Below are 24371 nucleotides of genomic sequence, written 5' to 3'. Positions count from 1 at the left end.
GGCTTCTCCACTCTCTGATGGGACTGGCAATTTACAAGATTCCGGATTTCAAAACAGCATATCAATATCAACTCCAGGGTTTTCCTTTTTCTGTAAAGACATTAAAAAGCAGGGACAGCACCCATAGTGCAATTTGCCTTTATTTTTGAAAAGGTTTTAAAACTTATTGCACTTACATAAGTCAAACTTCTGAGCGCATATCAAAGAAGCCAGTCTAATAGTGCAGATCATGGAGGTGAACCTTTGCAATACCAAGAGATGGGTTCTACCGGCGTCTCCCTCTCCCGTATGTTCCACCTGTACATTCACTAACTGCTGAGACCGGGAGTGATGTCACACCTGACCCGTTTCGCTTCAGAGGACCTCTGAAGAAGCTGACCTCAGCATCAGGTGTGACATCACTGGTCTCAGCAGTGAGTGGATGTACAGGTGGAACATACGGGAGAGGGAGACACGGTAGAACCCATCTCTTTGTGTTGCAAAGGTTCACCTCCATGATCTGCACTATAAGACAGGCTTGTTTGATATGCGCTCAGAAGTTTGACGTAAGTGCAATAAGTTTTAAAACCTTTTAAAAAATAAAGGCAAATTGCACTTTAAAACACACACGAAAAATCTGTGCATAGACTTTCTATGGTTCAAGACACGCACAGATTAGTGTTGTAACACTTTGGTGATTGCACTGAATATTAACAATATTGCACTAGGTTCTGTTATTTATTTTTTCCATAGCCTGTGGTGCTGATCTTTAATTGTACTGTTTATACTCAAACAGATCACCCCAAAACCAATGCATGTTTGAGTTTTTTTGTTGCCAGAATATTTTTCTGCAATAAAGCTGATATTGAATGCAACATGTGCCATTGCCGAAAGGGTCTTTACAAGTCGATGCAATCTTGAAAACTGAAACAAAACTTAGGCTAAGGACACTCACAGTTTTCCTTTGCTTCTCTCATCTGTGTTTTATCTGCAGACAGAGAGGAGCTTATGGGCTCCTATTCACTCCTTCGTGTCTGTGCACAGGAACATGAAGCGGATGTGGGTTAGAAATGTTTACTTTCATGATTTTATTCTGAAGTTTGCTCCATTTATCTGCACACTGGCCAGTGCCATGCCTGTCAAGGCAGAGATATGAAGGAGCCGATGGCAGCACATTGGCTTCTCTCCACATGCAGAGAAAACTCAGACAGAAAGAAGCCAAGGCATATTTTCCCAGTGCCTGGAATCTGACAAGTCACCAATAGGAATATCACTTGCCCAACATTTAAATTACATAGTACTCCTGGGGGTATATTTATCAAAGAGTGAAGTTAGAAAGCTCCACAGTCTGCTAGAATGAAATTCCGCCGCTCTCCATTCATTCCTATTTATCAACGGGTGAACTTTCACTTTCACCCATTGATAAATATGCTTTTACAAATGTCATAGAAATGAATGGAGAGTGGCGGAATTTTACTCTAGCGACTATGAAGAGCTGTAACATCACTCTTTGATAAATATACCCCTAGTTAATCTAAAAACTCCTTATACCAAAAACATATTCTAGCTCATATGCTGAAAAAGTGGTGAATAAATTCATTGTGTTGACCTTCTGATACTCTCTGACCCACTAGGCAGACCCAATATCACCTTGCTGCGGGGACTGCCAAGTGGCCATCTCCTGTATCCAAGGTAAGTATTGACTATACCATGTAGCTCTCTAGCTGTGATTTAACTATACTGAGGTTTTAGAAGTAGTAATTCAGCTATACCAGGGTTGGACATCCCTGATTTAAGTGATTATTTTTTAATCAAATTGGGCCCCATCCTTCCTGCATTTCACTTTGTGTATTTGTCACCAACTCTGCCCTGATTTAATGAATGAGTACAATGCAGTATTCATTTAATATTGCATGAGGTCAGGGGCCTGCTAACTCAATACAGCACCCCTTCTCTGATAAGATCCCTTCCTAGAGAAGTAACTCGTTTTGTGTTTATCTTGGCACATTGCTTATGTCTAGTGTGTTTATAGTGGAATTGTGGGAAATGCATACCTCTGAGGCTAAAAACATGTAATTCTCTCACTTAGCGCTCAGTAAATGATAAAGCTATAAAGTCAGTGTATATTAATCGGTCAGTTTTTGTTTCAGGCAATACAATTGCTATCCTTGCAAGAAAGATACAACAGTACCAGCGAAAGGTAAGGCATCAGCACTAGAATTCTACTTGCAAAAGAAATTCCTTTGTGCCCTACATACATCACATAAGGACTTGTCAGTCATATACTATATACAGGGAGTCCTCGAGTTACAACATCCCACTTACATACAACTCATACTTACATACAGAGGCTATTACAGTATCATACTATGGTTTGCTTGGCCTTTATTAGCATTTAGCTTTAATAAACCACCTGCCCCAATCCCCACTGGCATGTGTTGTCTACTGCAGAACACAGAAAGGTAAAAATAAATATTCACAGAAAGGCAAAAATAAATAGTATGTTAAGACTGACACCTGTCTAAGTTGCATTTAATAAGTAAATGTATATGTTTCAACTTACATACAAATTCAACTTAAGAACAAACCTACAGACCCTACCTCATAAGTAACCCAGGGACTGTCTGTATAGTTGTTAATGGTGCATATGTTTGGGTATTCACAGAAATGTTAGTTATATTATATGAATGGGGTTGTTTAAACATCACAAAAAAAGCCTCACAAAGTGTCCTGTGGGGCAAGAATGCAGGTAAGATTAGCTGAGACCTGCTGGGGAACAGTGCAGGTCGTGTTACCCCAGAAATACTGGCTAGCAGCTGAATTAGTGGGACTCGTTTATAAACACTGGGCAAATTTGCTGCTAATCCATGACAATCAGATGATTGCTTTCAGTGTTCAACCTGCAGTTAACTGAAAAAAAGCTAATCTCTGATTGGTTGCTATGGGTTACTGCCCAGGTGCAAATTTGCCCAGTGTTTATAAATGAGCCCCATGAAACATTTTCAGTGTCCATTGCAGACCTGGCCGAATACCGAACCATATCCGAATCCTAATTTGCATATACAAATTAGGGGCGCGAAAGGAAAAAGTGGAAAAAAAATGTTCACTTGTCCCTGCCCCCAAATTAGGATTCGGTTTGGCCAGGCACAAGGATCCATCCATAGCCGGATTTACATAGCAGGCACCCCTAGGCCCGCTGACTTTGATTGCCTCCGTCAAATTTTCATCATTGGAAATGGAGCAATGGGGATTGGCGCACAGGAACTTTAAAATATGATTGTATCTCTGAGCATCCCCAGTGTTTCTGAATCAATGTGGGTGTGGTTGGGCAGCATGCCGCCCCCTAAAATTCTGCCACCCTAGGCCTGGGATTTGGTGGCCTCTCTACAAATCCGGGCCTGGATCCAGCCAAATCCGAATCCTGCTGAAAAAGGCAAAATCCTTGCTGAATCCCAAACTGAATCCTGGATTCGGTGCATCCCTAAAGTAAATGCAGAAATGGAACCTGTTATCCAGAATGCTCGGGACCTGGGGCTTTCCAGGTAAGGGGTCTTTCCATAATTCTCCATGCGATGTCTACTAAAAAATTATTTTAAAATTATTTTTTGCCTTCAATAAGGATTAATTATATCTTAGTTAGGATCAAGTACAAGATAGTCTTTTATTATTAAAGAGAAAAATTAATAATTTTTTTTTTTAAATGTGAATTACTTCATTATAATTGAGTCTGTTGGAGATTGCCTTTCCGTAATTTGAAGATTTCTGGATAACAGGTTTCCAGATAAGGAATCCCATACCTGTATTCCCATTCATCTCATAAAGTAGATTCCTGTCCAGCACAGTGTGTCAATTGCTGCACTTCATTGGTGACATTAGAAAGCCCCACCAAGTACAATTCTATTGCCTCTGTGTACTTGGCACAAGAACCTCTTATTTGATACAGCTTCCCTTTGTAATGTAGGCTACTTATGTAAAAAGTGACGGAGCTGGCTGGGTATATACAACTGAACACATCAGAAATCATGTGCTTTGGTAAATGTTTTATTGCCTTTTAAAATGTTACTGATGTTATCTTACCAAATGGCGTTTCATTTTAGGAGCGATGTTTCAAAGATTAATGTGTATTATGAAGAGCTGAGTTACCGGTCCGTTGAGGAAACACCTACCATGTCGGTAAGTTGTATGTTTAGTTACACGATCATGTGCTTCAAATTGTGTTACAGGTATGGCATCTGTTATCCAAAAATCCTTTATCCAGAAAGCTCCAAATTACTGGAAGGCCATCTCCCATAGGGGCAAATTTACTTATTGTAACAACGTACCTCGCTGGTGGTCCAGTGGTGCGGTGGGGACGCCCGCCTCGCCGTCCTGGTTCCTCTGTATGCGCCGGTTACTAGGGCGGCGCACCTCTCCTGTATTTATTGGCAAATGCGCGATGGCGTGTTGACGCCAGCACGCAATGGCGCGATAGTTCAAAGTATTTAAAGTGCCAGCATACGTTTTCTCACTGCCCATTATAGTTTTCCACATTGTGAGTTCCTGGTGCATCTGTGCTATCTAAGCTTCTGTATTTCTGCGATCTGATACTCTGTTGTGACCCCTGCTTGCTACTGACGTTCCTGACTTCTAAATCCTGACCCCTGCCTGATAACTGACTCCGCTGTATCTGTATCCCTTTCTGATTGATCTCCTAGTTTGACCCTTGCCTGCCTGACTCAGTTTGCACTCTGCCTGACCCGGCCTGATCTGACTACGCTTTCTGTCTACGCCTTGTACCGTGACCGTCTGCCCAAAAGATTTTGCTTTACTGTCGTGCCCCTTTTCTCGTTCAGAACCCCTCGATTGGCACCTCTCTTAATAAGACCTGGCGGCATCCGATTAGCCGAGGGCTCCTCCTGAGGTGAAAGGCGGCTGTTAAAGGCTGAAGCAAGAACCGAGAACAGGGTGCTTAGCATTGGTTCTGAATTTAGGGTGCCGACCATGACACTTATGTGTGAATTTTTACTTTGGAAGACGACATCATACTTTGTGCAACTCTGTCATTTCGTAGCTAATATGCTTATTTATCAAAAGGCAAAACTTCGGGGGTTATTTACTGAAATCCGAATTTATCTCATAATTACAATTAAAACGCTTAACCAAACTACCATGCCCGATTTTGCCTTATTTATTAATAAAATAACTCGATAAAATCTGATTGGAGAAAAAACCCAATAAAATCAAGTGAAGACCCGAATCACATTTTTTTTAGATTTTTCCCAAATTGCTAGATTTTTTAAGTTTTTGGCTCAAAAACCCCAAATTTATCGGCGCAAACCACAATATATTCAAATTGGGATAGGGGCATCTCCAATTGACTTATACATGACCTTGACAGGTCTGAGATGGCGGATTTTCGGATTCTGGCTTTTTGCAGCACAGGGGGTATAATAAATATTGATAAAAAATTTCCACGAAAAATTTGTGTATTTGCCTCAAAAAGCCCAACCAGATAATTTTGAGGTTTATTAAATAACCCCCCTTCATCTCAGCAAATTTACACCAGTGTACTTTTGCCAGAGAAAATTCGTCAACATGAAAGTTTCTTAGGGAATTTTCTCTAGCGTTACTGTCTTCCTAGTGAAACTTCATTAATATACTTACCCTTAGTCAATTTAACTATGGCAGATACATACAGGTCATATGTATGTATTTATTAGTTATGATGGTGATATTGCTGGAAGTCGCCATTTATTATTAAAAATGTCCAAAAAAGCAAAATAAAGACAAAAGAGATCCTCTATGTTCTAGACATGAGCCCATCCTAAAGCAAATGTGGCATGAGCTTCAAATGGTTAAAAAAAGTGTAAATTACATATATTTAACAGTTACAACTTGTAAACATAGAATCCGGCAAATAAATTTTGGCAAAAAGGGTAACATAATGGAAAGTTTGCACTTTGATAAATTTGCTGGTTAACAATCGTTTGCCTGGGTGAAAATTTTGCTGGCGAAACTGCGCAAAACTTCTCTTGCTCTGAGCTCTTTCACTAATGAATTGTTTTCCTCAACTCTCAGTAAATTGGCAATGTCACTGCGATTGTCATTTTGGTGCTTCACCCTTTAGTAATTTTGCCACATAGACCCCATTTTATCCAGATAATCCACATTTTTAATATTAAATAAAACAGTAGCTTGTACTTGATCCAAACTAAGATATAATTAATCCTTATTGGAAGCAACACCAGCTAGAATCCTGCGCGAGTCCATTTTTTGGGACCCGTACCCGCAACCTGCAATCCGCAACCCGGACCCGCAACCCGCATTCTTACCCGCTTGGACCGGCAACCCGACCCGCAAATACCTTATCCGCAACCCGGAAGTGCTGTCATTGTAAACCGGAAGTGACGTCATGGGAAGTAGACATGGCCAGAAAAAAGGAGTAAATATCGCTATTGACCCGACCCGGGACCTGCAGACCCGCGTCTATACCCGCACCCGGAACTTCTATCCACAACCCGCAGGGTACCGCAGGTTTTTGCGGGTAACCCGCGGGTACCCGACCTGCTGCAGGACTCTAACACCAGCCTATTGAGTTTATTTAAAGGGGAACTATCGTGAAAATGTAATACAAGCTTCATCATGCTGAAATAAGAAACTTTATAAATCCAATCCAATTAAATATTCTTCATCCTTTCTGAAATAATCAAGTTTTTCTTCACTATTCCTTTCTCAGCATCTGTTTTTTCGCCCTTTAGTAAATCTGCTCCCATGTCTCTCTACATGCAGAATTTGCACAAAAGGCAGTTTTTTTTTTAAATTTTGTTAGTACTGGAATCAGTTATTTAAGTAAGCTCTAATACATCTGCTAGGCAAACTTATATATTAGATCTAACTGTCAATGAATATCTGACACCCAACTGCTGCATGAAGACAGAATGAAGAGAAACAGACGATGAGAGAGCAATATTGAATATAAACATTTTTAATTGATTCTATTTGGAAAATGTCTTATTTCAGTATGCTGAAGCTTATATAAAATTTTCATTAGTTTCCCTTTAATGTTTACATGATTTTCAAGTAGACTCAAAGAAATAAAGATCCAAATTATGGATAACAGGTCCCATACCTATACACAAGAAACTGTTAGAATATATCCAAACAGTTAAGATTGATTTTTGAGATGTTTGTTTACTGCCCTAATACAGTGAATTGTGGATGTTCACAGGTGAACGTGTTGCTCTCCAGTATGGGAGGACTATGGAGCTGGTGGTTTGGTTCTTCAGTTCTTTCAGTGGCTGAGATTGCAGAACTTGTGCTTGATACTGCGGCCATGGTAACCATTGTTATATACCAATGGAAAAAGCAGAGGGAAAATAGAAATGATGGCATGAATGGAAGCAATGCAGCCAGTAACGTGTGCTCTGTACCTTACATCGACAGCAAGACTTTCTCCACTCCCCAGACTGGGCTGTCTGAAAAAGAATTAGAAAGCAAAACAAATGACCCCAAATTTAATGGGGAAATAAATACCTTTTCCTAAGCATTACATGTTTCAATAATAGTGCAGATCAAAAAATCTGAAACAAAATAATTTATGGAATGTTGACCTTAAAGGGGTTGTTCACCTTTGAGTTAACTTTAGTATAATGTAGAAAAATATATTCTGAGACCACTTGCACTTGGTTTTCTTTTTTGTGTTTTTTGAGTTATTTAGCATTTTATTCAGCAGCTCTGCAGTTTCATCAGTCTGGTTGCTAGGGTCTGAATGACCCTAGCAACCATGCACTGATTTGAATAAGACCCTGGAATATGAATAAGAGAGGGCCTGCATAGAAAGATGAGTAATAAAAAGTAGCAATAATAGTAAATGTGTAGCCTTATAGAGTATTTCTTTTTAGATGGGGTCAGTGACCCCCATTTGAAAGCTGGAAAGAGTCAGAAGAACAAGACAAATCATTAAAAAAAACTATAAATAAAAAAAGAAATAATGAAGACCAGTTGTACAGCGGCTTAGAATTGGTCATTCTATAACAAACGAAAAGTTCATTTAAAGGGGAACAACCCCTTTCATCTATAACGATATGAGTATCTTTTCATAGATAAAAAAAGAACATTTAAGGTACTTAAAAGACAAGGAAACCAATTTACACAATATTTGCCCCCTCCTCAACAGCCCCACCTACATTGTACAATACGGTCCCATTGCTTATAGCTTTTACTAAAAGCAAAGCAGTGCTACATAAGCATATCCGTCCTTGGTAGAACTTATAAAATGATAAGACTCCTGGAAACCTTTCCCACTGAGAACTAGAAATAACTAGTATATGGACAGGTCTAACAACATTTTACAGTATTTACTAAGTTAAACGTTAACAAGTTTCTTTGTAGTTTGTCTCAAGACATTAATTAGTCCCAATAGCACATGTTTAAGGAATTTTTTGTGTACGTGTCTGAAAAACTATGCGTAATGTTTATAAGAGCAGTTTTGTTTAAATAACTATAATTGTAGTCACTTTCGAGCTTTTATTTAAAAGTGTACGTAACTCTCCTTCCTTTCCATCACAAAGCAGAAACATTTTTATAGTACTACTTTGGAACCGTGCTCCTATAGATTGCATTCCTATATTGGCATGTCTGCCGCGACTGTTTAGCCAATCAATAAGGTTGGAAGAGCTGTTGTGTTTATCTGTCTTGTAATATGGTATATCTGTCTAAAATATGGTATTTGGTCCCCAGGCAACCACCCACTCACCTCCCCACCACCCCAGAAGTTCAGTTCCTAGGCCATCCATGTCACTTTTTAGTCCATTGCACTATCCCCATCACTATGCCCTAGGCCCATGCCTTCTCCTGAGACCAGGAGCAACATCGAGGGTAGACTGGGGGGGGTTAAGTCAGGATATGTTAGACTAGTTAGCAATAAAAACCTCACTCATAAACTGTGTTATACTGTTGTTTACTTCTGCCAGTAGGTGTCAGTGTTCATGTTGTTGTGTGTTCATAAAGTTTTATTGAAACATGTGCATTCTGGGAAGAGTCTCCATGAGATGATGTTATATCCTTCCTTCTTCTGCATGTTGTGAGGAGAATAAAGTATCAACCATGCTTGATGTTTTGGGTAGCCGAGGATGAGTAGAGTATAACTGCTTTATTAGCAGAGACTCGTGCAGGTATTACACAACAGTAACTGTCACTTTTAAGCTGTCAGGAAGTAAGTCTGGGCACAGTGACATCTATAGGCCATTTGTATAAACACCACATATTCCCCCTATAGTAGGAAAGCATTTGGGCAAATATAATAAACAACAACAATGCATCTTAAAGCCATAATATACATTATTCACATCACATAGTCCTGGGTCCATGGAGGTAGTTTTCTGATTCTCTCAGTACGCCTTATAGGTTCACTTTCTTCAGGCCTATTGCAGTTGACATCAGGAGTAGGAAAATGTCATTCATCAAATGGAGCTTCTCCGAAGTCATATCTAACAGGAGCAAGACGACTTGCATTCCATATGCGACCATCAGACAGTTCATATGTGTATGGTCCTCGCTGGCGTCTCACTTCAAGTGGTGTAGTAAATTTAGATTGTCCTTGTTTCAATATTCCTGGTTTCTTAATTCTGACTTAAGATCCAGGCTGAAAGTGTAATTCTCTGGCACCACGTTTTCTATCAGTATAAGCCTTGCATTTGGCTTGTTGACGTTTCACAATGTCAGCAGTAGATGATTTTGTAGGCACAGTATTTTGTGGAAGTTTGATGTCTGCAACATGTAACTTAGGGTGCATCTGTATGCCATGTAATATTCAGCAGGAGACGATTGGGTTGTTGCATGGCACGTTGCTCTGAAGTTATGTAGGAACTCTGTTGTATATACTTTCCAAGATTCCCAGTAAGATTTGCTGTCTGTAGTGCTTCTTTCAGACTTCTGTTGAATCGCTCAATTTCTCCATTTGCTTGTGGGTAATACACTGAAGATTTCCTATGCACAATATTCCTCTCTCTCAGAAAGGATTCAAACTCATAGGAGACAAACTGTGGTCCGTTGTCTGATATTAACTCCTTTGGATTACCTTCTCTGCTGAAGACTGTAGACAGAAATGTTATTACTGTAGATGATGTTATATGAGAAACAAATGCAATTTCAGGCCATTTACTGTAATAGTCCATCAAGGTTACAGCAAATCTACAGTCTATAGGAGCATCTGTAAAATGACCCACAATATCAATAGCAAGTTTTTCCCATGCTGAATCAGGGAATGGTACTGGTTTTACATCTGGTCTCAACTTAAATTTGTGTACAAATTTTTTTGCACAGCCCAGTGAAGTGTTGCTTTGTGGTGAAATTTTAGACACTGGCTGTGTGGCAGGCACTGGTGCTGTATTAATGAGACCATCAACTAATTGTAGGTTTAATGCAGCAAAGAGATCCTTTCCAGGTATAGCAGTACCCTTATTCACAATGTAAAAGTCACACTTTGCAGTATTTGATTCAAATTGTCCTACTTTTGTGCAGTTGCGGCAACGTTTAGCTTTTGCAGGACATGTAACATAATTTGCAGTGCGTTGTATTGAACCACAGCGAAAACAGTATTTTCTATTTGTATTTGCTGCACAGTATTGCAGTGTAGGTGAATCCCTTTCCTTAGCACTGTATTTTGCCTGTGCCTGTGTGTTATTAGGCCACAGTGTTGAATTCAAAATCTGTACATTCCCAGCAGTTCCCTGACTGAGTTTTAGCCTCTGCCACTGCTGTTTCAATTTGGCTAGCAACTGTAATAGCCTTTGCAAGGGTTAAATCCTGCTCTAGGAGCAGTCTCTCTCTAATGCGAGGTGAGTTTGTTTTTTCCACTATTTGGTCTCTCAACATTTCATCTGTTAGATTCCCAAAGTCACAGGTAACAACCAGCTCTCTCAAAGCTGCTATAAATTGTTCTATGGATTCGCCATTACGTTGTCCACATTGGCGTAATTTATATCTTTCAGCAACTACATTTACTCTTGGCACAAAAAAGTTCTTTATAGCAGTAAGTGCAGTTTCATAAGTATCATCAGGTAATGGTAATGTATAGAATATACGCTGTCCCTCTGCTCCCAGGCAGTGAATAAATAAAGCACTCTTTCTAACAGCATGCTGCCCAACCACATCCACATTGGTTTGGAAGCTCTAGTGCTGATCATGAGATACAATTTTTTAAAATTTCCTGTGTGCCAATCCCTAGTGCTCCTGACCGGATTATAACAATGTATGCATGTGCACAAATTAAGGGGAGGGGACAGGGGTGCCTAACGGCAGCGGGCCTAGGGATGGCCACTATGTAAATCCAGCCCTGAGTGCAGAGAAGTGCAATCGTGCTCTCTGTGCCAGAAGTGCTGAATTTCCGGTTTGAAAACCGGAAATTTGGTTCCTAAAGTTACCAGGAGCAGCTTTTTCGTCCACCCTGGTGGACGCACAGGCACCTGAGGTGAGTTTCTCCAATTGCCTCATTGTCACAGTGCATTGAGACCTAGGAGCAAATTCACTAAAGGGTGAATTTTCGCAAGCAGCCTCTTCGCCACACATTGCGCCACTTCACCAGGCGCAAATTTGTTACCACTACGCTAATTAACTAGAATGCAAAGTTGCGTCTCACTAGCCAAAAGCTGGCAAATTTTCCCTAGCGTTACTTCGGCTGGCCGAGCATTTCATAGCGAATTTTCACTAGCATTCATTTATGCCTAGAGAAACTTCACTAGTACTCTTGCGCTTAGGTCAAAAGTCGTATGGACATCTTTAATAGTAATGTTAGTGCAAATGCTTGAAGTGGCCACTTTTTCAAACACATGTCCAATGAGCCATAATAAAGACAGGAGAGATCCTCCTATGTCCTAGATATGAACCCACCCTTATATAAATGTGGCATGCCCCTCAAATTAGATTTAAAAAAATTGTTCTCACATAAGTCTTTAATAGTTTGGACCTTTGAAGGCAATCGCCAATGTTTTTTACAACTTTAATGAATTTCCGGGCATCTAGGATATGATGTCACTGACATAAGATTGAGGAAGATGTAGCTTCGTTTTATCCGTTTGCCTGGTCTGAGGTGGTGAAATAAACTCTGGCGAAAGGGGTAACGTTCAGTAAAATTTGTATTTTAGCAAATTTGCTGAGTAACGACTGTTACTACTATGTTTGAATAATAAATGAGTGTTTTTAGCCCCGCATGTGCTCCGTGTCTTTGAAGATTAACCAAGCTTACTAAAGATGATAAAATTCATCTTTACGTTACCTTTTAGTGTGTTATAGAATGGCCTTTTTTGTAGCATCTTTCATATGGATCTTCATTCTATATTTTGTATCATTTTTTAAAATTATTTGTTGTCATCTTCAGATATATTTAAAGTTAAGTTAACTTTCAGAATGGCAAAATTAGAAAATGGCTAACTGTAAGCAACTTTTCAGTTGGCCTTTATTTTTTATTTTTTACAGTTTTTAAATTGTTTGCCCTCTACTGACTCAGCTTTCAACTGGGGGGGGAGTCACGGACTACATCTAAAAAACAAATATCCATTGAAACTACAAATGTATTGTTATTGCTACTTATTATTACTCATATTCAGGCTACTCCTATTCACATTCAAGTCTCTTATTCAAATCAATTCATGGTTGCTAGGGTAATTTGGACCCTCGCAACAAGATTGCTGAAATTACAAACTGACTCAAATAACTCAAAAACCACAAAAAAATAAAAATTAAAACAAATTGCAAATTGTCTCAGAATATCACTCTCTACATCATACTAAATGTTAATTTAAAGGTGAACAATCCCTTCAATTTAGTTAAAAATGATTGATGTTCAATATTAACTGATGATGGAGCAATCATTTTAAATATGCTTTTTGTTAATTTTGGGTTGGGCAAGACACAATATACATTAGCCACATAATCTTATTCCCTATGGACACTTGATGCCCAGAAAAGGGAATTAGACGTTTTTGGGAACCAAAGTAACTTGCTTTTTGACACTATCTTATTGAGAGGCACAGATTGTTCTCAAGCAGAAACAAGCTTTATTCATTATTACAGTGCACATTTCAACTACAACGCTCAGTTTTTTCAAGGCTGCCAATTTCATGTAAATCAATAATATGTGTTCCTAGGTTTACAAGCAAAATGACTACAAAAGAAAGAAATGAATGGATGAGGAATTTAGACATGGAATTAGCAAAAAGGTCTGGGCCCTCGACATGCCCCCAGAGATGAGAAATTGCGGAAATATATGTTATAATCTTCCAGCTCCTTGCGGAAACAATTTGCAGCCTTTTCATCACACTCGCAGATCATTTTCTCACAGCGATTACTTGCTTTCACTAGGGGAGAGGGATCACATTTAATTATACATTACCAAACAACTCTATTTAACAAGGAATGCAGACATGATAGGCAGAAGTGAGAAGTGCAAGGGCACTAATGGGCTCAAGAGCTCACACCTTATTTGCCTTGGGTCTGCCTGAACAGCATTGGCGGGTGCATGCCAGCCCTGTCCTTACCTGGGCAGGTGGTATGTACAGGGCCCGCAGTATGCGTTCTCCTCTGCTCCTTAACTTGTGTCTAAATGTCCCTCCTCTCAAGAAAACCACACTGCCAAATGCAGAAGAGCCTGTGTGACATCATTTGGGGCCATTCCTGGGTTCAGCAACACTATTCTTTAGAGGGGGAGGCATTTAGGTGTTTCTCCTCCCACTCCCTACCCATCTGAATAACATGCAAGTTAGGGAGTATCTGAGAAACTTATGGCAGGAGGTAACATAGATCTTTGCCAGGGTCAGATAGTGTATCATGATGAGGATCACCAGATGGTTAGTTGGCCCTGTCAAGGACCAAACCCAATGAGCTCTTCGTTTATCTACCATATATAAAAGATATTATAAAACTTAAAACATTTAGCAAAGTCTTTGTTTATTTGTTCAGGGCACTGAATGCCACACATTCTGGAGTGCATAAGGTAAAACCCAATCAGACGCCAATCTTTGCCCTTGTCATACCAACGCCATTGCCCAAGTCACAATGAATCAATCCATACACATCCCAGCTGAGCAGATTGTTCTACTTACTGCACTTTACTTTCTTCTCTTCCTCAAGATAGAACCTGTAAGCCTGTGTAACAGGGTTACATCCGCTCATTTCAGCCTTGTTGTAGCAGCAGTCTTGGCTGTGGCAGCACCTGAATAACACAGGTTATACTATAATGAAATACATCTGAGAAATAGTTTGAATAAAAGGATCAAATTTCTGACATGCTTTTGTAAAGCACTGGTATCAATACGACTGATTCTAAAACACACAAATATAAAATGTAGAGCAACAGGGAAGTTCAGCCTAGAATGATCTACATCAGTATTTGTAACAATATTATGTCTATCTAACAACACAAAGTGTCAATATAATGTCTCTTCAATGGTATGTCTTGGAAATCCATTAAAAAACAATATTGTAATTATTCATAATGTCCACTAGATGCCACTTGAGTGGAATATTGTTTGTTGAATTAGGAGTTTCATGATACTTTAAAGGCAAAAACACTGACGTAAAGATTTTAATTTCCATTAATTTGAGTGAAGTATATGGTGCAGGGCACAAGGAAGCCCTTCACCAGGAATACATTACGGATATTGTAACTATTACTTTTGCACAATCACATGCAACCTTTGAAACTATATATCTATGGCCCATGAGATCCCTATTGCATTATTAGTACAGCTAAATGCTACAAAGTGTAAAGCACTGAATTTCGGAGAAAAAAACATGGCGCAGTACATCTGAAGTTGCTTCCTGAGAAGAAAGAAGATCAAGCTGGAAGTTAGAGTTTAAATGTATAATTTTTATCTGATGCTATGTGTATTTTATTTATAATACATTCTCTTCCATATTTTACCAATCAATGGAGTCCACAGGCATTCCTTGGTTGTTTAGGCCGCAGTGGCATCCATAGTCTGAGAAGTTAGCCAGGCCATAAATGATGGTGGTCACTTTAATCATCTCATCAAACTGGGCTGGTGTGCTGGTGACCAGAACTATAACTGCAAATACAAGGGTTTTGTTAATAATGCTGCAGAAATAAAGAGAATAAAGGCTTACCGAACTGAGGTGCACAATGTGTGTATCGTTTGCATTTATTATGCTTCATTTAGTGCTGCTAATGTACAGGGTTCTGAGGGAGCACTTGAAGGGCATCAACATAGAAAAAAATGTTTGTGCCAGCAAACTGAATTATTAAACTAAGCTAAATATGTAGCTAAATATAGTACTAAAGACTTAATACTGGTATGGGATTCGTTATCCAGAAACCCATTATCCAGAAAGCTCTATGGAAAGGCTGTCTACCATAATCCCCATTAATCCAAATATTTCTAAATTTTAAAAAATGATTTCCTTTCTCTCTGTGATATTAAAATAATACCTTGTACTTAATCCAAACTAAAACATAAGTAATTCTTATTGGAAGCAAAACCAGCCTATTGGATTTATTTAATGTTTACATAATTTTCCAGTAGACAAGGTATAAAGATCCAAATTACAGAAAGATACATTATCCAAAAAAAACCAGGTTCTGAGCATTCTTGATAACAGGTCCCATAGCTCATTCCCTATAGTCTTTTCATTTCAAGAACATGTAGAATGACTATGTCCCCAAGTTAATAGTGGTCCGGGAAGCTAAATATCAACATTGGCTGGAAGGCAGTAGGCTTGACACCAATTAAAATATGGTCTTTGCACCTTTATCAGCATCTCTCTCTTCTAAGAAGCCCTTGTGATGCTGATTGTCTGCTCCTCTGTTCTACCATAAAATCAGTCCTGGTCTCCATCTGAGATCAGGTTATTGATCTAAAAGTTAATAGGATGCTGGAAGCTGAAGATCAACATCAGCTGGAAGGCAGTAGGCTTGACATCAAGTAAAATATAGTCTTTGTACTTTTATCAGCAATTTTCAACTAAGGAGACCCTGTGTAGGTTCTGTGAAACTGTGCCGCTTTATCTTATTAGAGAAGGGCATTTTCTGGTCACACCAAATAGCAGATAGAGCTTCTGTGATTGATGTATGTGCTACAAATAATGTGCATGCCATGCTACTCCAAGAGGAAAATGATATGTATGTGCCAGATCACTTTTCAGGTGCTCCTAGTGATTGTTCTAACACTGTAGTCTACATGAAGTCTGTGGTATGCTATTATTATTCTATGAATTTGTACCTAGACATCCAGACATTCAAATAGCTATGTTTTCTTATCCAAATATAGGGTGGAGATGAAGGGCACTGAAAAGCAATTGTATCCTGCTCATGCCTCTCATGTGGTTCATTTTAGCAAAGTAATGAAATTGCATCAAAATCAGGTAACAATAAACTACAGGTATAGGATTTATCATCCAGAATGATCTGGGGTTTCTCAGATAAGGGATCTTTCAGTAATTTGAACCTCCATGCCTTAAGTCTACTAAAAAATCATTTAAATATTATTCAAAGCCACTAGGATCAGTTGGGACCAAGTACATTTTTTTTAAAATGTGAATTATTTTATTATGATGGAGTCTTATAGGAGATGGCCTTCCCATAATTTGGAGCTTTCTAGATACGGGGATTCCATACCTGTACTACTCAACATATGAACTGTCGGTGAATAAACTTCTAGTGTGAATTCACCCTTACCATTGAGTCCTGACAGTAAATTGTGAGAAACGAGACCATAATGTATGCCCACGATTGAATATGAGGTACTTACTCAGAGCCAATGCAAGTCCGATTAGAAGAATCTTTTTCATGTTGGTGCTTTTGTTGCTCTTGTTGCTGAAGCAGATTTGCAATAGCTGAAAGTATTCTCCTCAGGAGTTTATATACACTTAGCCAGCTCCAATCTCAATAATTATACAGAGCGATTAGACCTTAAAATAATAGGTAAAGAACAAATAAAAGATTTTTTTACTTAAACTCGTTCTTTCATAATACATAGACATCAGTCTTGATAATATCAGAGTAATAATAGACCTTTCAGCCGAGGATGATTCACAAATGAACTGCTGGAAAGTTTCTTCAGCATTTAATTATTTCAGGTATTCATATATATGCCTCCTTTAAATGTATGTCTATGAAGCGGTGATTTGTGTTCATGATAAAAACAGGTAAGAGTATATTGAAATAGTTTTTTCTTTATTACGTCCTTGCTGAATGAGGCTTTTATGTCTAGACATTTTATGAAAACCCCTATGTAATATGTAATGACAGAGGAAGAAAGACAATTCAGGGGCCCACATTCAGATCTAAATATCACTTTTCAGAATAAAAAAAACATCAGTGGTCTGCAAGGTTTAGAATGATTTAAGGAAGAGTTTTATCAGCAGCGTTTGACCACCATGTAGTATTACAGGCTGACTGATATATAGACTTTGCCTGCCCATTGGTCAGTGATGTGGTCCTGGCAGCTTTACAATTCTATTGCTAACTTATTTTTCAGTTTTTAAAGTCAAGCAAGAGCCAAAATAGTTTTTTTTACTTATTGTCCACAAATGGCGATATGTGTAGATAGTCCGTTGTTCATCTTCTGCCGCTTCCTGGCCAGTTGATCGCCCAATCGCAAGCTGACAGGCTGCATTGGCAGAGCAATGAGATTGAAGAACAGCTTGTTAATATGGATTTTAATAATGTTGAAAACAAAACTGTTGGACCATATATCTAGGGGTATATTAATAAAGGTTGAGGTTTTTTTTTAACTTGAATGAACGCGAATGACTTCGAAACTCGAATAGTATCTTATTTAAGAAAAAACTCGAACGTCTAGAACTCGAAACAATATTACAGACCCGAAAACTCAAATCGAATTAGACGGCACTTGAATTGAGTTCTACGAAAGAAAGTCGAATGTCAGGAAGACTATTAACATCTTCAAATGGATCACTGGAGCTCTGCCATTGACTTCTACATGAACTCAGCAGGTTTTAGGTGGCGTACTATAGAATTTGAGTTGTTCCCAGGGTCGAGGCATGATAAATCTCGAATTCACAATCGAGTTTGGATTATTCCCAACTCTAATTTGTGAGTTTTGACCTAAAATCCAACTCGAAAATTTGAATTAGCATTTACCATCGAACCTTAATAAATCTGCCCCTAATGTATGGTCACAGTGACTTAAGCAAGATCAACTCCCTTGTGGTTGCCAAAGGAGCATCTTTGCTGAATTTGACCAAATAAGTGTTGGACCAAATCTTCATGTTCTGATCCGAGCCACTGGGCCCGAATCTCATCAAGGACCCTATGTGGTCCTCAGTCAACGAGGTTGTGCCAAATTAGCAGCCACTATCTGCTAGAGTATGGTCAGCTTTAATTACTGATCTACTACCTGCCCTGAACTCTTTTAACCTTGCACATTTGGTGGTGTCCATAGCCTGGTTGTCCAAATTCCTTTTGTTTCAGTGTGATTTTCTTTCTAAAGTTCTGGGGCTTTTGCACTACAAGGCATTGTTTCCTCCAATGATTAACTTTACTATTCTACTTTTATTATTATGTATATATATTTCTCAAAGGAGAAAAAAACATGAAATCAGTAGTATAATGATGATAGTTAGGCATCCCCAGGCTGGTATTCCTGTTAACTGGGCCATCCTCTGCTTTCTGGATCTTCTTTCATGTGCCCCCAGAGAAGAACAATGAAGCAGGTGCTCTTAAAGAAGTACCACGGGCCTAACATGTGCACCCCCCAGTGATTATACCTTTTCTTCTTCTTTAACTGTTATCTGACAGTATCTGGCCACTGCTATATCAGGACTCCCTCAACCTGGATCTCAGTAGAAGGACAGACTTACTATGATGCACCTTGAATATTTATACCTATCCAAGCATTGCTTATAGTCTATCAAGTGCAATTGAATATTTAAATATATATCATTTCTGTAACTTACCCAAGTACAGAGATTACTTGGGGCTTAAATGAGCATTTTTTATTAAAGGGCAAGTCATCCCCAAAATAAACGAAAACATAATTCTAAGCAACTTTCCAATATACATTTAGTAAACATTTTCAGAGCTTTTAAAGTTATTGGGAAAAACAATTGCTATTGAACCATATTAAGCATTTGCTTAACTCCTGGTTGTTGCTTTTTAAAAAAAATTGCAAAAGTCTGAGGGGGAAATAAATAAAAAAAAAAAATTCGCAAAGAGCAAAACTTGGAAAGCAAAAATGTGCTTGCCGCAATGTTGTGCGTTATGAACCTTTAACGCCTGCTCTGGAGTTTCTTAAAATATTTTGTCGCAAAAACTGGTTTGCGTTTGCAAATCTTTATTACATACACCGGGAACGTTCACAAAAGCAGTTTGGTCGCAACTGTACGAGGAAGTCTTAATCAGTCGAAAATGGCGCAAACATGGTCGCTTTTTGCGAATCATAATACATTACCCCTTAGGTCTGTTAATCAGCTGCCTTGTCTTACATTGTATCAACAGTCTGAGCCATCAGGGCAGAGAATACAAAGAGACAGACACTGATTTCAATAGCAATAAAAAAACACAGAAATTTTTTAATGAATGTATATTGCAAAGTTGCTTAGAATTATGTTTTCTTTTATTTATTTATTATACATTTTATTTTCAAAATGTATTTTTGGGTTGAGATTCCCTTAAATTCAGAACAGCCACAGTTGGTTGTGTGACATATTACACATGATTCCGGCTTAGGAAAGACACTAATTCCTAATGAACTATTGCACTGAATCACTGTGATTCTTTAATGTCTGTAGTAGAAGTAGTCTGCAAACTATAAGAAATGGCATCAAACTAATTTTCTCTGCTACAAATGTCTTACTGCTATGTGCTGCAATAAGGTTGTTTTTGTAATCTTTACCCATCTGTCTCTGAAGAGATACTAAAAGTTAACCCCAAGGTGTATAACCCCTTTAAAGAGCCCATACCCTGGCCATTTGCTCTTCCCATTATATACCTTTCCAACAACTATTAACACTCCTGATCCTGTGTTTGTTCCCTACATGTCTCCATCCAATCTGACACTTCCGCCTATCTCCATGATGCTCATTGAAAAAAGTTGAGAAGCTCATTTTTTTGTACCTTTTTTCCCTGAGAATGAATTGCAAATCTATGCTATTAAAAGAAAATGCAGGAAACATACTTAAAGTTGCTTTCTTTTATTATGAAAAAACAAACACCTGCCATTTCATTTGTTTCTGGAAAAAGCAAGGGCCAGTCCATGCTTGGGAGGTGTATATTTCCAAACACGTTGCTTATTATATTGAACAAGCATTATTCTATTTTCAGACACATGCCTCTTCTGCCCACCCCTAGCTCCAGCCCTGTTGCTACATATAGCGACCATTTAGCTGCCGAATTCCACACTAGAGGGCTGCTTAACAAAAAGCGAAATAATTCAGAAACCACAAAAAATAAAAACATTAAAACCAGTTAAAACATTAAAAAAGAATGTTTACGTCATAATTAACTCGAACAAAACAAATTTTCTTACAATATTCGGTGCGTGTATGGTGGGAAACAAGCCGACAGAAGACTTGGATATTGGGCGGCTCATCAATCAGACTGGCCATTGTTAGTGGTGAATCATCAGATACAGGTAGAATTCTATTGTTTCTACCTGTGTATCTGACGATTCAGCTCTACACGTGTGTATTAGAGTGAACAATCTTTCTTGGAAAGATATTTTCCAGGAAAGATCGTAATTCAAACGTCTATGGCCACCTTTAGGCACAGGTTTGTGATCTGCAACTCTTTCATGAATAAAATGCTACTTGCATTAAGCAGCACTGTATTCATGAGGGGCACACTGGGGGCAGTTATGCAAGCTTGGGATTGCCAGTAGGTGCCAGACTTGATGGTGCCCTGTAATTAATGGCTGCCTTTAGCAGGTATTAGTACAGGGCTGTTTTGCATCCAAAGCACAACAATCTGCACCTAGTGCTGAGTTTAGCACAGGCTGCACTAAAATCCCGAGGGTACCAGTACTTAGTGGATGGGTCTGAAGGTGCACCAGCTGGGTTTTGTAAATTAGCTTATAGTATGGTACAAATTAAGACACAGCTTTGATTTGTTTCAAGATTTCTTTGTTGCAAGGTTTCTCAAGATGACTTGGTTTCCAGAGGTACTGTCTTTTAATGGTGCCAGAGCAGTGGAGAAAACTCTTCTATTGAGGCGCCCTCTTCTTCTTCTTCCAGCGGTATGTAATGAGTATTACCATGGCCACAGTATCAAGCACTAGTTCTGCAATCTCAACCACTGAAAGGACTGAAGAACCAAACCACCAGCTCCATTGTCCTCCCATATTGGAAAGCAACAAGGTCACCTGTGAACATCCCCAATTTATTATCAGTATCTGAGTTTATATTATCAAGCAAATCTTTCATATCAAGACACACGTATAAACATAATACATTATACTACAATGGGTTTATCATTAGTCAGAGTAATTATCAAAGTAAGGGTTTTGAAGACAATATATGTAGATCTAAAGATATAGACACCACGAAGCTCAAAAACACAGGAACAGCAGAGAGATCTCATGCAGGTATGGGATCTGTTATCCGGAAACCCATTATCCACAAACCTCCAAATTACGGGAAAGGCATGTCCCATAGACTCCATTATAAGCAAATAATTCACATTTTTTTAATTATAAAATAATTTCCTTTTTTTCTCTGTAATAATAAAACAGTACTTTGTTCATGATCATAAGATATAATAAATTCATACTGGAGGCAAAAACAATCCTATTGGGTTTATTTAATGTTTCAAAGATTTTTTTTTCAGTAGACAAAGTATGGCGATCCGAATTACGGAAAGATTCCTTATCTGGAAAACCACAGGTCCCAAGCATTCTGGATTACCAGTACTTCAATATAAAAAACAGCATATAATGAAAATAGAAATGTAAGGGCCACCTCTGAAGATAATACTGTATATATATATATATATATATGATGCCCCCATATAAGTAGTGTGACAACTTCTGTAAAAGCATCACATTGCAATTTTCTTCTTTTCCGAAGTCACCCAAGTTTCCTTGTGAGGCAACGTCAGGCGACTACAGAAAACGAAGCGCCGCGTGTGCATTTCCCCAGACGATTTTCAAAGGCATTTCGGGGAGATTGTCGCCCCGAAGAAGAGGAGATTTGTCGCTGGGCTGACTAATCTCCCCGAATCTGCTCGTGAGGCCAAACCCTTCATGAAGCTCAGGGATTCTGCTCAGCAGGGACAAATATAACAAATGTATCAATCTAGAACAGTTTACAGGCTCGCGACCCCCCATCCCAGAGCTGCTTTAGAAGGTGAAACATGACACTTTACACTTGAATATTAGAAAAACATAGAACATAGAAAATAATTGGAAAAAAGTCTTTATTTCTGGTGAACTATCTGAAACCAACTAGGTGTTTGAAGGTAAACAATCCCTTTAAGTCTTCTAGAAAATCATACAAACATTAAATAAACCCAATAGGCTGGTTTTGCCTCCAATAAGGATTAATTATATCTTAGTTTGGATCAAGTACAAGGTATTGTTTTATTATTACAGAGAAAAAGGAAATCATTTTTAAAAGTATTTGGATAAAATGGAGTCTATGGGAGATAGCCATTCCGTAATTCGGAGCATTCTGGATAACGGATCCCATACCTGTACCAGGCTTTTGGCAACAATTACAGTCAGCAACCCTAGGGTTAACTGAATCCAGGACATAGACAGAGTTACTGACACTATGGGCCTCGAAAGAGAGCTGTTGGGCCAAGCTATATAAAACTTTCTACTGCTGCCAATATCTCAGAAACCACGTATACTAGAAAATAAATGTATATTGCAAAAGTGCCTAGAGGACTGCACTGAAAAAAATACCAATTTATTATTTTGGGCTTAGATCTCTTTTAAGCAATGCTTTTACCCACGGAATCCATCTATGGCTTGTATAGTTCCCCACGTAGAAATACCAACAGAGGTGCAACATACTGATGTGGACTGGGACATGGGATTTGCATTGCAGCATTTGAATCATGTGGATGACCCTAGGGCTCACTTATAACTAATTACAGTGTGGGAAAATATGTCTCTGCTTGATTCTTGCTTTGCTTACAGCATGAATACATATATTATCCATATGTGTGATACAATCATTCAGTTGCACCAGCAGAATATGTGGAGCGAAAGGATTTGAAGTCGGTATTATAAATACAAGTATAAACTTACTGGCATGGCAGGTGTTTCCTCAACCGACTGGTAACTCACCTCTTCATAATATATATTAATCTTAGATACATCGCTCCTAAAATTGAATGAGGTGCCATGTCACATGTGATTATTCCATTTGCAATACAAAAATACTGGTTTGCTTATTCTTCTGAGTTTCTACACTGCATAATTCACTGACTGAGCAGTATTGGTTATAAAGGGGTGGTTCTTTAAGATAACTTTTAGAGGCATATTTATTATGTTGTGTAAAACGGATGATAAAACAGCATAAATTTTAAAATTTTTACCCTTAGGGACAAATTCACTAACCGGAGAAAATTCGCCAGCGCTGGTTTTGTGCACATCGCAACACTTTGCCAGGCAAAAATTCGTCTGGACAACACTAATTCACGAAGATCCAAAGTTGCGCAATGCTGGCGAAATTACGCTCAGCAGTTCGAAGTTACGCTAGCGTTGGCTAATTTGCATACGGCGTGCAGTTAAAGTCCAATGGCCGTATATGCTGCAGCAAATACATTACACTACACAAGGCCAGGGAACCTTAATAAAATTATATAAAGTTGTTATAATGCCCTACACATGAGCCCACAGGATAGTTTAGGTGCCATATGTTAGCAAATGAAGGGGGGAAGGAAAAATTTACGATCTTTTTCAGTCTATCACCCTTAAAATAGGAAAAAACGCCAGCGTTTTTCTTGAGGAACTCCTATCTACTCTATTGCACTTCGCATGATCTGAGGTGGCGAAGGCAAGTCTGGCGATAGAGGTAATGGTCAGTAAAATCAAAAACGTAGTCAATTTGCGTAGTAACTCTCTTTCGCCAGACTGAAAATTCCCCTGGCGTAAGAGTGCAAAGTTGCGCCAGAGTCTATTTCCTTGGCGAAATTACACCAGCGAAATTACGCCAGCGTTAGCCACTTCGCCCTTTAGTAAATTTCCCCCTTAGAGTGAAGCAATGAAAAATAACAACTGCAAATCTAGCGTTCGCATGGTGTAAAATTACACACACCTTAATAAATTCACCATTTATTTTACACCCTATTTTATTTTACACAGCATAATAAATATGCCCCTCAGTGTGTTATAGAATGGCCAATTCTAAGCAACTTGTCAACTGGCATTCATATCTTTCTTTTTTTTTATAGTTTTTGAATTATTTGGCTTTTTTTTTTCTGACTCTTTCCA

The 24371-nt window shown here is 38.7% G+C and overlaps 3 protein-coding genes across 5 annotated transcripts in view; 1 reads left to right on the top strand and 2 right to left on the bottom strand.

The window, feature by feature from the left end:
* The window catches only part of scnn1d.L (sodium channel, non voltage gated 1 delta subunit L homeolog), a 28149-nt gene extending 20222 nt beyond the window's left edge, over positions 1–7927 (top strand). Inside the window, 4 exon segments of the mRNA NM_001089176.2 lie at positions 1614–1671; positions 2130–2179; positions 4077–4152; positions 7187–7927. Coding sequence (NP_001082645.1) covers positions 1614–1671; positions 2130–2179; positions 4077–4152; positions 7187–7501 — 499 coding nt within the window. The 3' untranslated portion in view covers positions 7502–7927.
* Positions 7928–12700: 4773 nt separating this feature from the next.
* Positions 12701–16797, bottom strand: LOC108696564 (phospholipase A2 homolog otoconin-22-like). Its single transcript, XM_018226046.2, has 4 exons — positions 16722–16797; positions 14879–15023; positions 14058–14167; positions 12701–13313 (listed from the first exon to the last, which is right to left on the bottom strand). The coding sequence occupies exons 1-4, from the start codon at positions 16759–16761 to the stop codon at positions 13165–13167; spliced, it is 444 nt and encodes a 147-aa protein (XP_018081535.1). The 5' UTR covers positions 16762–16797; the 3' UTR covers positions 12701–13164.
* A 648-nt stretch (positions 16798–17445) lies between these two features.
* Positions 17446–24371, bottom strand: part of LOC108696566 (amiloride-sensitive sodium channel subunit alpha-like) — a 28450-nt gene continuing 21524 nt past the window's right edge. For 2 of the 3 annotated variants that reach the window (XM_041569366.1, XM_041569365.1), the window contains 2 exons: positions 23184–23259; positions 19530–21293 (listed from right to left, as the gene is read on the bottom strand). In XM_041569366.1, coding sequence (XP_041425300.1) covers positions 21135–21293; positions 23184–23259 — 235 coding nt within the window. In that variant the 3' untranslated portion in view covers positions 19530–21134. Of the gene's footprint in view, positions 17583–19529; positions 21294–23183; positions 23260–24371 lie in introns of those variants that run through there. The other variant, XM_018226047.2, reaches the window with a different exon arrangement.

This window comes from Xenopus laevis, chromosome 7L (assembly GCF_017654675.1).
Source record: "Xenopus laevis strain J_2021 chromosome 7L, Xenopus_laevis_v10.1, whole genome shotgun sequence".
NCBI lineage: Eukaryota > Metazoa > Chordata > Amphibia > Anura > Pipidae > Xenopus > Xenopus laevis.
Note: the sequence above shows the minus strand (reverse complement) of the source record. Positions and strands in the feature narration are given on the sequence as shown.